At 47.3% G+C, this 12,492-nt stretch overlaps 1 protein-coding gene across 1 annotated transcript in view; it reads left to right on the forward strand.

Annotated features, from left to right (window-relative positions):
- The window catches only part of Sppl3 (signal peptide peptidase like 3), a 100,101-nt gene extending 90,353 nt beyond the window's left edge, over nucleotides 1–9,748 (forward strand). Inside the window, exons 7-11 of the mRNA XM_085680388.2 lie at nucleotides 2,418–2,524; nucleotides 2,926–3,089; nucleotides 6,256–6,455; nucleotides 7,210–7,319; nucleotides 8,157–9,748. Of these exons, the coding sequence (XP_085536514.1) occupies nucleotides 2,418–2,524; nucleotides 2,926–3,089; nucleotides 6,256–6,455; nucleotides 7,210–7,319; nucleotides 8,157–8,228 (653 nt within the window). The 3' untranslated portion in view covers nucleotides 8,229–9,748. The remainder of the gene's footprint in view (nucleotides 1–2,417; nucleotides 2,525–2,925; nucleotides 3,090–6,255; nucleotides 6,456–7,209; nucleotides 7,320–8,156) is intronic.
- The last annotated feature ends 2,744 nt before the right edge of the window (nucleotides 9,749–12,492 follow it).

Below are 12,492 nucleotides of genomic sequence, written 5' to 3' on the forward strand. Positions count from 1 at the left end.
TGAAAGAAGCACTTAATAAATGGGACCTCCTAAAACTGAAAAGCTTCTGTAAAGCAAAGGACATGGTCAACAAGACAAAATGGCAGTCTACAGAATGGGAAAAGATCTTCACCAACCCCACATCAGACAGAGGTCTGATCTCCACAGTATACAAAGAACTCAAGAATTGTTCATCAAAAGAACAAATAATCCAATGGGAAAAAAAATGGAATAATGACCTAAACAGAGAACTCTCAACAGAGGAATCTAAAATTACTAAAAGACACTTAAAGAAATATTAACATACATAGATCTAATCTCCATGGGAAGTAGAAAAAGACAAGATCTCCTGAGTAAATTGGGAACATGGGGGTCCTTGGGAGAGGGTTGTTGGGGGGTAGGGAGGGAAGCAGAGAAAAATGTAGAACTCAATAAAAATCAACAAAAAAATTATTAAGCAGAAGGAAGCTGCCAATAAAGAAGATGTAAGCCTGCTTTAGAAATTCATCGCAGACACACAGTCCTAGAACACTCATGACCCTGATTCCTCAGCTATACCCACTGACGTCTGCCAGTCAGCTTTCCCAGGCTGCCTCTGACCTCTTCAGTTTGCAGAATGTTGTCAAGGTCACCAGTCTTAGCCTTGCTCTCTAGTTCTTCCTTTTGAGAACCTTTTGTTCAGAGACCCTGAGTTCAGTTTTCAGCACGCACATGGGGTGTCTCACACAGCCTGTAATAACAGCTCCAGAGGATCCCATCTGTTTTGGTTCTGCAGGCATCTGCACCCCTGTAGTATACATTCACACATTAAAAGTTAAAATATTTTTAAAAGCTATGTTCTATCCAGATGATGGTCACTGTGTGCCTTTAATCCCAGCACTCAGGAGGATCTCTGAGTTAGTGATAGCCTGGTCTACATAGAAGGTTCCAGAATAGCCAGGGCTACATAGGAAAACCCTGTCCCCCAAAGAAGAATAATTTTTTGGTAGACATGAGATATTTATTAAAGACAGTGCATTTCAGTGCTCACAGGGCAAGGAGTGCTGTGATCTGAAGGTACTTCCAAGAGGGAGGCTTACTTATTGCACTCTGCTCTCCACTGTTAAAACAAAAACATGCATACTAATGAAATGGGTGTGCTTATTTACCTCTACCCAAAAAATTGTGTGTGTGTGCACGCTGACTTTCACTGTAGACTATCCCTGGTGTCTTCCAGAGATGATCAGCACATTGAGTTTATTATCGCCAGGGCCAGCAGTGCCATTTCCCAGAAACACAGTGCAAAATGGCAGAGGGTGTTCAGGGTCAGATCAGAAACTGTTGGAGATTGTGTTCTTATCCCAAGTCAGAATTCTTTTTTGTTGTTTTTGTTTTTTGAGACAGCGTTTCTCTGTAACTTTGGAACTTGTCCTAGAACTAGCTCTTGTAGACCAAGCTGGCCTCAAACTCACAGAGATCTGCTTGCCTCTGTCTCCCGAGTACAGAATTTATTTAATAGTCATTTATGAAGCCTAAGGCAGCTAACATGTTACAATCCAAAACCTAGTTTCTTCATTTCTGTAATTTAACCATTGTTCTGTAAGAGTAGAAAGAAAACTTAATGTGCATAAAAATGCTGGGATCTGCTGTGTGCAGCCATTTGGGTTCCAGGCAACACCACGTGTCCTGTCACGTGAGCAGTCACATAACCGTAAGGTGGTGTAGTGGCACATGGGGGAACGCTGTTGGATGATCTCCCAATTGTCGTGTTTAGGTTTTCTAATTAATTTTTGACTTGTGTATTTACAAACCTTCACTTTTACTAATTTTTTTGCTAAACACAGTTTAAGAAACTGGCTTTAAAGGACTTTTGTATAAATTAGATCAGAGAAATGAAAGGAAGGCAGCTAGAGAGAGGGATGCTGGCAAATATTATGTTGTTCAAGACTAAAATGTTGCAAATATTACATTGATGGATTGATGGAGGAAATGCAATAGAGAAGAGTGAATTGCTTTAATGGTGTTTCTGAATGAAGTAAGGGGGCGTGACTCAGGGAATAAGTTGACTCCCCTCTTTTGGAAAAAGGGTCTCACTCTGTAGACCAGGTTGACCTTAAACTCAACTCTCAGAGATCTGCCTGCCTCTGCCTCCTGAGTGCTGGGATTAAAGATGTGTGCCACTCTTGTTCTTAGCAAGAATAATATACTCTACCCACAGGGTGAGAGTGGGAATGTATCCCCTGGGTCTCCAGACAGCTCAGCTCTGTGTAGTAGCATAAAGAGAGCTGTCACCTACTGGAAATCCCAGCAGATCCAGGTGGGCTGCTGCAGTAGGAACCGTTGTCTGAAATGAGAGTTCAGAGCACTACTACAGACTAGAGGGCTGGGTAGTCACAGACTTGTGCAGAGAGACCTACCATCCACACACTGACTAATCCCCATGCTCACCCCACCCCCAGCTCTGGCCATGGGTCTCTGTGTTGCCATGATCGCCTTCGTCCGCCTGCCAAGCCTCAAGGTCTCCTGCCTGCTTCTCTCAGGGCTTCTCATCTACGATGTCTTCTGGGTGAGTGTCTGCTTCAGTACAAGCCCTGTGCTCCTTTGAGTTTAACTGAAGCAGTTGCTGCTAAAAGCTGTCTGCTGCTAAATACGCAAGGCCTGGCGTGCTGATCATCCCAGGTGAGTCCTGCTACTCTGGAACTGCAGGTGCTGACCTTGTACAAGCTTCATCTGTCCCTTTGTTGGTGGCCTCTGTGATACAGTAGGTGTATGTGTGACTGGTGCAACAGGCTGTTGAGAATTCTTGCGTAGGAGAATTTCCACTGGAAAGGCCTAGCGACCTGCAGGCCAGCCAGTACAGGAAGTAAAGATTCTTCAGTCAGAGCCTTCTGGTTCTGAGCTGTGGGGACAACTGACTAACGTGGGTGGCGTGCAGCTTCTGTTACAGTTGTGTGTTCATTTTGGCAGGTATTTTTCTCAGCCTACATCTTCAACAGCAATGTCATGGTGAAAGTGGCCACACAGCCTGCTGACAATCCCCTTGATGTCCTATCCCGGAAACTCCATCTGGGTCCCAATGTTGGGCGTGATGTTCCTCGCCTGTCTTTGCCTGGAAAATTGGTCTTCCCAAGGTAGGACTGGCCTCTGGGTCCCCATCCTGCAATGAACATCCTGCCTTCTTGTGTGTCTTCCCCACCACGGGCATCCGTCTGTTTTCTGTAATCCCAATAACAAAATACCACAGAGATACCCACCCAAGAGAGGACAGAGCTATCTTGCTCATGATCTAAAAGGATACTGTCCATCCTGGCAGGGGAGGTGCATGTGTGGCTGTGGCTTCGTCTCTGATGGTAGAAGCTTGGGCCATAACTTGTTCTCTCCAAGGATCAGGAAGCAAAGAGTCCCTCAGTATGCCACCCCGATTGCCCCCAGAGGTACTCCTTCCTCCTCCTAGGTCTTGCTTCCTAATGGTTTTTACAAACTTGGAAAGCAGAACCACCAGCTGGGGGCCAAGTATCAAAACACAAGCCTTTGGGGTATTTTGTATTCAAACCAGGACACAGGTTCTATAGTTTTCTTGCTTATTCACTTCTAGTTCTATTCCTGTATGCTCTGATAAGATTCATAAAATTACCTCAGGTTTAAGACTTGCTTTATTACCTAAAATGTGATGTGTTGACTTTTTTTTTTTTTTAAAGTTTGATAGGCTACCATGAAGAATGTGTACTCCACAGCAATTGAAATAGTCTGTAGACATCTAGGGTTTTTTTTTTTAATCAAAATCACCTGCATTTAGATTAGTGGTTATTAATTTGTGGGTCACGACTCCTTGGGGTTGAACAGAGGACCTTTCACAGAGGTCGCAGATTAGATATTTACATTATAATTCATGACAGCAAAATTACAGTTATGGAGTAGCAACAAAAATAATTTTATGCTTGGGGCTGCTACAACACGAGGAACTGTATTAAAGGGTTGCAGCGTCAGGGTGGATGAGAAACCACCGTGCTAGGGTTTCTCCAGTTTTTTCCAGTCATGAGTAGTCTCTCCTGGGAGTTCAAGGCCAGCCTGGTCTACAGAGCAAGCTCTAGGACAGGCTCCAAAGCTACATAGGGAAACCCTGTCTCAAAAAAACAAAAGTAATCACACTCATTTTGGAGAATGGGGAAGCAAGCCACCAGAGCTCTGTACTGAGGACCAAGCTCAGCACTTTCACATCCCACCAGCAGTGATCGTCCTGTGGGAAGTGGGAAGGAGAGGTTGCAGCATCCAGCACCCTCTCGGGTGTCAGTTCTCACCAGAGGTGCAGGCCTGCTGTCCCCTGTGCACTTACCACTTATACCATCTAAACTCAGCATGTCTAAAGCCAGACCACCTCATCCAACCGTCCCCAGACTGACATGTGCCTAGTCCTAGTTTTCAAGGTTTCAGAGTAGCTCACTCTCAACTCAAAACTCCCTCTCAAGGTGGCTTCTAGTTCTGAGCCCTCTGAGATAGAAGAGGGCAGAGTGCTGTCTGTCCTGCCACACCTGGCCACTTGGCTGACCCTGTAGATGAGACCCTGGCTCCCCTCCTTCCTGTCTCACTGCTCATAGCCTTTCTGTTGTTCTGTGCTTTTCAGCTGTCCTGGCATCTCATGTGATTTCTGATGCCGCTCCTTCATTGTCACTCTGACTCTTCTCATTCGCAGCATCATAGAGACATTGTTTAGGCTGCCATCTTCCACCTTGGAACAAGTACTGCTTAATATTGCCACACCGTGGCATATCACTGCAGTTTCTGCTTCTTACAGTTGGCTGAAATGAACAGAATATTTGTTTGTTTTTTTTTTGAGACATTTGTAAAACTATTCTCATGGTCACAGTCTCTCTTTGTTTGTTTGTTTGTTTGTTTGTTTTTGTTTTTCAAGACAGGGTTTCTCAGTAGCTTTGGAGCCTGACCTGGAACTAGCTCTTGTAGACCAGGCTGGCCTCGAACTCACAGAGATCCGTCTGTCTCTGCCTCCCGAGTGCTGGGATTAAAGGTGTGCGCCACCACCGCCTGGCTCATGGTCACAGTCTTGATGAAGCAGCCTTGGCAACTAATGTGCTGCTTCAGCTTCTGTCTGATGGGGAAGAGGCCCTGTGAAGGACTCCTAATTCTTCCCAATTCTGCCCAGGTAGAGTCTAGCTAAAGGAGCTGCTTGCAGAGTGTCAGAAGCAAGGAGTTTCTGCAAGGCCTGCCAGAGAATGTAGGGTGCTGGGTGTAAACATCTATTCACCGGGGCTCACCAGCTGTTAGGCCCATTCCCATGACAACGGAGACAGCCCTGACTTAGAACCCAATCCTGTAACAGAAGACATACTCAAAGAAGCAACTCCATTATGTGTGCAGGATCCCTACCACCAAGTCCCCTGTGCTCTTACCAAGAAAAGTATAATTCAGTTAGGTGGGCAAGAGACCCTGGGTGACAGCTATTCAAAAACCAACGCTGATGTACTTAAAATGGTTCTGGCTTTGCTGTGTTAATCCCCCATTTACCTAACTGACCAGACTTACAGTCTCCTGTCTGTTTAAACTGTTCAAAGTGTAAACTGGGCCTGGGAACCAAAAGAGATTTAAGGGTGACAGTGTATGGAGGTACAAACCTAAGATGTATATGTTAGTAACATCTTCTCTTCTGTTGGCTCCTCTTAGAACATTAGCCACAGCTTTCCTCATGCTTCTTCATTCTCTTGAGTGAAGAGCTTTCTCCTTACTTCCCCAGATGTGTGGAGTGATTCCTGTAACATGTGGATAGGTCTCATGTGTTCCAAGAGAGAATGTGTCACAGACGGTGACACTCCCATAAGAGGTCACCCAGTACTCAACTCACTGTCTCCTGGAAGCAGCAGCTACCTTGGAGACCGCCAAGGCCAATGCTCTGAGGTCTTTGCACTTTTTAAAGCTAGTGCTGAGCCTGTCATAGTGGTGCATGATGATAATCTCAGCATTCAGAAGGCTAATGAATGATGTAAGTTTGAGGCCAGCCTTGGCCCATAGCAAAATCCTATATCAGAAAGAAACAGACAGGGCCAGGCATGGTGACACATGCCTTTAATCCCAGAATTTGGGGGAGAGGCAAGTCGATCTTTGTTAAGTTCAAAGTGGCCTGGTCTATATAGTGAGTTCCAGGCAAGCTAGGCTACAATGAGACCCTGTCTCAAACCAAAAGAAACGAGTAGAGATCCTTTTATGTCTTAAAAAGCTAATGGACTTCAAACAGAAGCATAGAGGTTGTAGAGTGTGGTTTCCCTAACAAGTGGTCTTGTGTTTCAGCTCCACTGGCAGTCACTTTTCTATGTTGGGCATCGGGGACATTGTGATGCCTGGACTCCTGTTATGCTTTGTCCTTCGCTATGACAACTACAAGAAACAAGCCAGTGGCGACTCCTGTGGTGCCCCTGGTCCGGCTAATATCTCTGGGCGCATGCAGAAGGTCTCCTACTTCCACTGCACCCTCATCGGGTACTTTGTAGGTAAGAAAGGCCAGTAGGAAAGCAGCCAGTCCCTTCCTCCCTTCCCCAGCACTTGCAGTTAGACCACGCCTTCAGCTGCTGCCCAGAAGAGCGGTGACTCTGCCGCTTATAACCAAGGGGAGGGACCCTGAAGGTGTGTGCTCCACGTGCCCAGTGCCCATGTCTGAGACACATGTAGGAAGAGCATGGCCATTGCTCAGTCCAGCACACGCCAGGTGCCAAGGGTCTAGCCGCCAGATAAACTGTCCTGTTTCTTTGTTGTTTACCTCCATTGGTTCCAGTGCCTGCATCGCCTCTTGACTCCTCCATCTTAGTGCTTCTCTAGCCAACACACAAACCACAGACAGAAAGAAACAGTTGTTACTAGACTAGAAATAGAAACAATACACAAGCTCCTCTCTCTCCTTCTCCTGATGCTGCAGGGTAAGTATAAGAAAGCATCTGCCTTTACTGACCTGGCATACACCTGAGGTCCTGTCAGTCTGTAAACCCTGAGGAGTCAGGGTAGTCTTACCGCATCTAGCAGGTAAGGAGGCCGAGAGGGGAATGCTCAGGCAAGTTGTCAAGTATCTTAAGTCTGTCGTCACCTCAAGAGTCTGGGCTTAATGTGAGAACCGTCCGCATAGTGCGCTGTGAGCCAGTCATGGGAATTGCCGTGACAGTTCTACCTGTTAACTGTGTCACAGTCAGGTGGCAAAGGGTCTCTCTTGTCTTCTGGCCACTCAGAGCCACTCAACAATGTCTTCTCTCCTAGGACTGCTCACTGCAACTGTGGCATCTCGAATCCACCGAGCTGCCCAACCTGCCCTCCTCTACTTGGTGCCATTTACCTTATTGCCACTCCTCACCATGGCCTACTTAAAGGTGAGAGAGCTGCAGCCACGTGCACTCTTGGTTTTAGTAGGTTTTGTTTAGAGCTGTTGACAGGAAGGGCTAGTGACTAAGTCACTACATTGTCACAGGTCACTGATTAATTAACTGAAGTCACAAGAGTCATCCTGTTGGGACTTTATTAGCTTTGTTTGGGATAAATTATTTAATATTGAGGCTAGAAAGATGGATCAGTGGTTCAGAGTCCTTGCTGTTCTTGGAGAGGGCCCAGCTTCAGTTCCCAGCACTTGCATGGCAGCTCACAACCATCTTAGGACTCCATGGCACCAGACACACACATGCTGTACATACACATGTATATTAACCTAAATTAATATTTACTATTAACACAGTATATGATTTCAGTCCCCCAAATCCTTAATTTGGAGTAATTTTTTTTTTCTTTTTTTAAAGATTTTTGTTGTTTTTGAGACAGGGTCTCACAATGTAGCCCTGCTTGGTCTGGAACTGGCTATGTAGTCCAGGCTGGCCTACTTACAAGGATACACTTGCCTCTGCTTCCTATGTATACTGGACATACCACCATGCACAACCCTAAAGATTTTGTGTATACCTGTGTCAGCCCTAAGAGTGATTTCTTATTTACCAGGTTTTTAGTCTCTCGTTTTACAGATAAGAAACAGACAGATGTTCATGAACGTGCCAGAGAGGTAGACCTTCCCTCAGGAAAGGCTCACAGTGAGTGCACCAAGTCCCTAGAGGCCTAGGCACCTGCACTGAGTAAGGCTGACGCTCTGTGACTACCACAGAGCATTCCAACATGAGAAAGGAGTTTGACCCTGAACTCATCAATGTCCCTTGTGTCCCCAGGGTGACTTAAGAAGGATGTGGTCTGAGCCATTCCACTCCAAGTCCAGCAGCTCCCGGTTCCTGGAAGTATGATGGATCACGTGGGGAGTGACCAGGATGTTATCATCGCCCTATCTCTCACCTCTAAAAGCTGGCCTGGTACTCAGAGGAGCTGCAGCGTGACTGGGATTTGCTTCTGAAGGGAGTGCCGGAGGGTGCTGGAGCCTGCAAGCCCTTCGCTTCCTGCACGCTAGGAGAGTGGACCTTCCAGAAGTGACTGCTCTCCCCAGCACTCCCTCCCTGGGTTTTTATGGATCTGCACCAGACTGTTTCCTTGCAGGGAGCAGCGGAGCTGACTTATTTAACAACTCCAGACAGCAAGGACTTGTTCTAGAACGTTGAACACTAAAAGGATGGGAAAAAATAGCAAACAGAAGTTTCTTCAGTGAACCCTCCAAAACTTTGGGACCAGTTTCCTATGGGGGACTCCATTTCAGAGACCTGGGACAGAAGTTCTGTCCTTCTATTTTTTTTTTCTTTTGGATTTATTAAATATTTTCTGTGGTGTGAAGTGACTTATTAAATCCACAGACATTGAATGACTTCTTACAACATACACATAAGAATTTGTTGTAATGACTGTGTCCAACCGTGTTGGCAGTAAGCAAGGACACGGTTTTATACATACATACATATATATATATACATATATATATACGCGCACATAGATATCTATGAGTAAACAGCGACTAACCCTGCTAAGATCATGCCGTGTAGCAGACAGGGCTTGCTGTGGTTTAAGCATGTAGAGCAGTCACTGTGGCTTCCTTGCATAAGCTGCCTCTCCCTCAGGAGTCACTCGTGGGCTCTGGGGACCCCTACTTCTTTTGATCAGTGTAGCAAATTAGGGATAAAAAGTTTCAACTTTTTGGCCCTTTTCTTTTTACAGGCTTCTCACAGTTTTTAGTAATCGCCTCTTGAACCAGTGCATGTATTATAGCAGCCAGGTGTCTTTGTGCTTTCCGATCATAGTAATGTACTACCTGTAAATACAGTTTTCTATTTTATATTTTTTTGTATTTTTTTTTTTGACATTTCGTTTCATTGGTGCGCTGTATTTTCCATGCCCTCACTCCTTTAAGGAAAAAAAAGGAAAAAAATCAACACAATCCTGTCCTTGCTGGTGTGGTTACAGTCTTGGTTCACCTGTGGTGACATCTGGGGACAGATGTCAGTTGCCTCTCTGAAAATGGGACTGAAGTCCACAAGCTGGGGCCGGAGGAAGCTGCATCATGACTTCAGATCCTGGCCCCATGCTGTCTGTGGCCTCTACAGGGCCGGGCACCCAGTGACTAGCATAGTGTCTGCTCACCTTTATTACAGCGTCTCTCAGGCTGGTAAACTGCCTGGGATCACCGCCAGCATGGCCTGCCTGTGCAGTAAGTTGGTGCTGTCGACCCCAAGACTGCTGTCTTCTGGCAGAAATCACAGTTGTGGCCTATCTTGTCAACAGAGCAGGATGCCATCGTGGTGTTGGGTTCCTCTGTCATCTTCAAATTCTGCTGAAGGGTTTGAGGGTTTGGGGTTTTGTCTAATAAATGACTCCTTTTCTAGCTCTTGTCCTGACTCGCTTTGCTGGTTGATGCTGAGCTCCTGTAACTTGCACTGTGCCAGACACTGGCTCTGGCTCCTTTGTGGCAGTGTCACAGTGTGGAAGCTCCATTGTCTGCAGAAGCTCAGGCTACATGTGGCATTGGTGACCCCTGAATCAGGCCCCTGCACTCAGTGCTGGTGGGGAGGGAACTCCATAGTAAGTGCCTGTAAGGGCCAAGAATGCCCAGCAGTTGGTCATTTCAGTCCCAGACTAAGGAATGGGACTCTAACTTGCCATGGTATGAGTTTGTGAGGAAAATCTTGCATGCCACTTTGACTTCAGCACACATTCACAAGCCTGTCTTCAGAGCTTGGAAGCACGTCCCAGAAGCCTTGGCAGATACCAGAATGTCTTCCTGTTCTGGAAGGCTATCAGAGGGAAATGGGGCCTGGGGAGATGCTGTCCCCTCCCTGTGCCTGCTACACTCTTGTCCTGCTCCTCCTGGGTTCGATGTGTTCTCAATTGTCTGTTAGGCAGGGTCTTCATCAGTCTCAGATTTGGTTCCCAAACCTGCATGCTGCGTTCGCACCCACTCACGGGTGAGCTGGTAAATATTTCACCCAAAGTGCGGCGTGCTCCGTTCAGACTGCCATGGTATAGGCTATCTTCCAGTAAGGTGCGCCACATAGCTCCCTGTGTGGGACAGCTGGTGCTGTGGGGACAATCTTCCAGCAGGCCAGCATAGCCTTCGCTACCTGGGTTGTCTACTGTACCCACAAGAATAAAGGGTGGTGGGAAAGGGATTTGGTCTTGTCACTAGTGTTGAAAGTAGAACCTGGGGTTTGTGGAGCACTCCGTACGGGCCACCCAGTCAGCCCTTGTGGAGATACTGCAGTTTAGGAAGCACATGTTTTCAGAGCTGGGGAATAAAATGAGTTTTTATTCTTTTTATCTCTAGGTCTTAAGGGTGCACCATGTGCTTGTCTGATGTCCATGGAGGCCAGAAAACGGTCCCGGCTCCTCTGAAACCGCAGTTACAGGTAGTTGTGAACTGTCTTGTGAACGCTAGATACCAGTGAGTCCTCTGCAGGCGCCCCCTTCTCTAAAGAGTGGATGTGGGTGTTTTCCCCTGCGTGTATGTGTGCTCCCCAGGAACTGCAATCAGAAGTGTTTGCAAGCTGCTATGGGTACTGAGAACCAAACCCAGGTCCTTTGCAGGACCAAGTGCTCTTAGCCACTGAACCATCTGTCCACCTCTTAAAGATGCTGAGACAGAAGCCAGCAGTATGCACGCTTACTCTCCAGGGCTCGCCCCTCAAACCTCACCACTGCCCATTTCTTTGGCACCCGTGACAGTGAGATAGATACCTTTGGAATGGTGGCCCCAATGTCTTTGAACAGGAGATGAAAGCAGTCAGCTGAAACTTGGAGCTGATGCCTACAGTCCAGCTGCTCTCGGGAAGTGCGAACTCAAACTTGCCTGGGTTTGCATTCAGCCTCCTGAAGATTCCCTCCACTTCTCCCTGAGAACCCAAGGTCCTTTCTGTTCTTGTAAGACGGTCAGTCATATGTCATTACTGGCACAGGTACTGGGTATTTACACAAACCAAGTTTAATGTTCTAGTCCCTTTCCCTTTGCAGTCAGGATGGGAGAGGTAGCTCGTGAACACTTGATGTGGCAGCCAACCCTGGACACAAGGACACAGTCACACAGCATCTCCACGTTGAGCTCAGTAGAAGATCCCATGGCTCGCTACCTACTCTGCCTCCCTATGGATAGCACAGCATCCCAAGTCCCATGTGGCAGAGCTAGACATGCTGGCCAAGAGAGGACTGAAGAGCAGGCTGGTGCAGAAGCCAGGGCTCCTGTTAGATGTAACATAAATGGCCACAGAAAGAAAGCACGGCACAGTAACCTTTAAGCACAGCGGGGCTCAGAAGTCTGTCTTAGGGGCGTTCCCCGGCCAGGAGGGCGTGACAGTCCTATGTGTGGCACTTAATGCTAGTTAAACCGGTGTGCTGTTGCCTTGGGTATTTGAGTCATACTGGGTGTGGCGGCCTATATAGGAACATTACAAGATCAGAAGAATTACAAACCCTAGCATGGACACTTGGAATGGTAGTCCATGTCCTCTGGTTTTTCTAACCCCAGCTGTACTGGAACTCACTCTGTAGACCAGGCTAGCCTCTACTTCCCGTGGTTTGGTTCTGCCTAGTTGGCCACTTCCCTGTTCAGTAGATCGTGTGAAGCTTGGTGCTGGTACTCCAGCTTCAAAGGCACTGAGGGTCTCAATCCATGAGCCTCGACTGCTCCAAGTCCCACCCCTGCCAGAGATGAAAAGGGGGCAGGAGGGAAGCTGTTGGGCAGGGGTGGAAACAGGCTAAGACACAGGCAGGGGAATCAGCCAAGCAGTGGGCAGGGAGACTACGCCTCGTAAGGAATGAAAGAAGTGGGTGTCCACAGGACAAAGAGCAGGATGGCCGCCTGCCAGCATTCCAGGCCGTGAGTGCCAGTTCCTCTGCCTCACCCTGGCACCACGCCCATGTATGAGACACAGAGTACAGCCCAGGACCACACAGCTAGGAGTTTTCTCAGAACCAGGTCTGCTGCCTGAGACCCTAAGGCCAGAGGACGGGAGGAATAGGCTATCAGCCCAGTGAAATTTTAGTGAGTCTGGTGGATGACAGCCACCAGGCATCAGAAACAACTCCCATTGTCGTTTGAAGCAGGTGCTATCGGTGTCAGAGGACAGGCCACAGCAC

Source organism: Myodes glareolus, chromosome 2 (genome assembly GCF_982192425.1).
Source record: "Myodes glareolus chromosome 2, mMyoGla1.1, whole genome shotgun sequence".
Taxonomy (NCBI): domain Eukaryota; kingdom Metazoa; phylum Chordata; class Mammalia; order Rodentia; family Cricetidae; genus Myodes; species Myodes glareolus.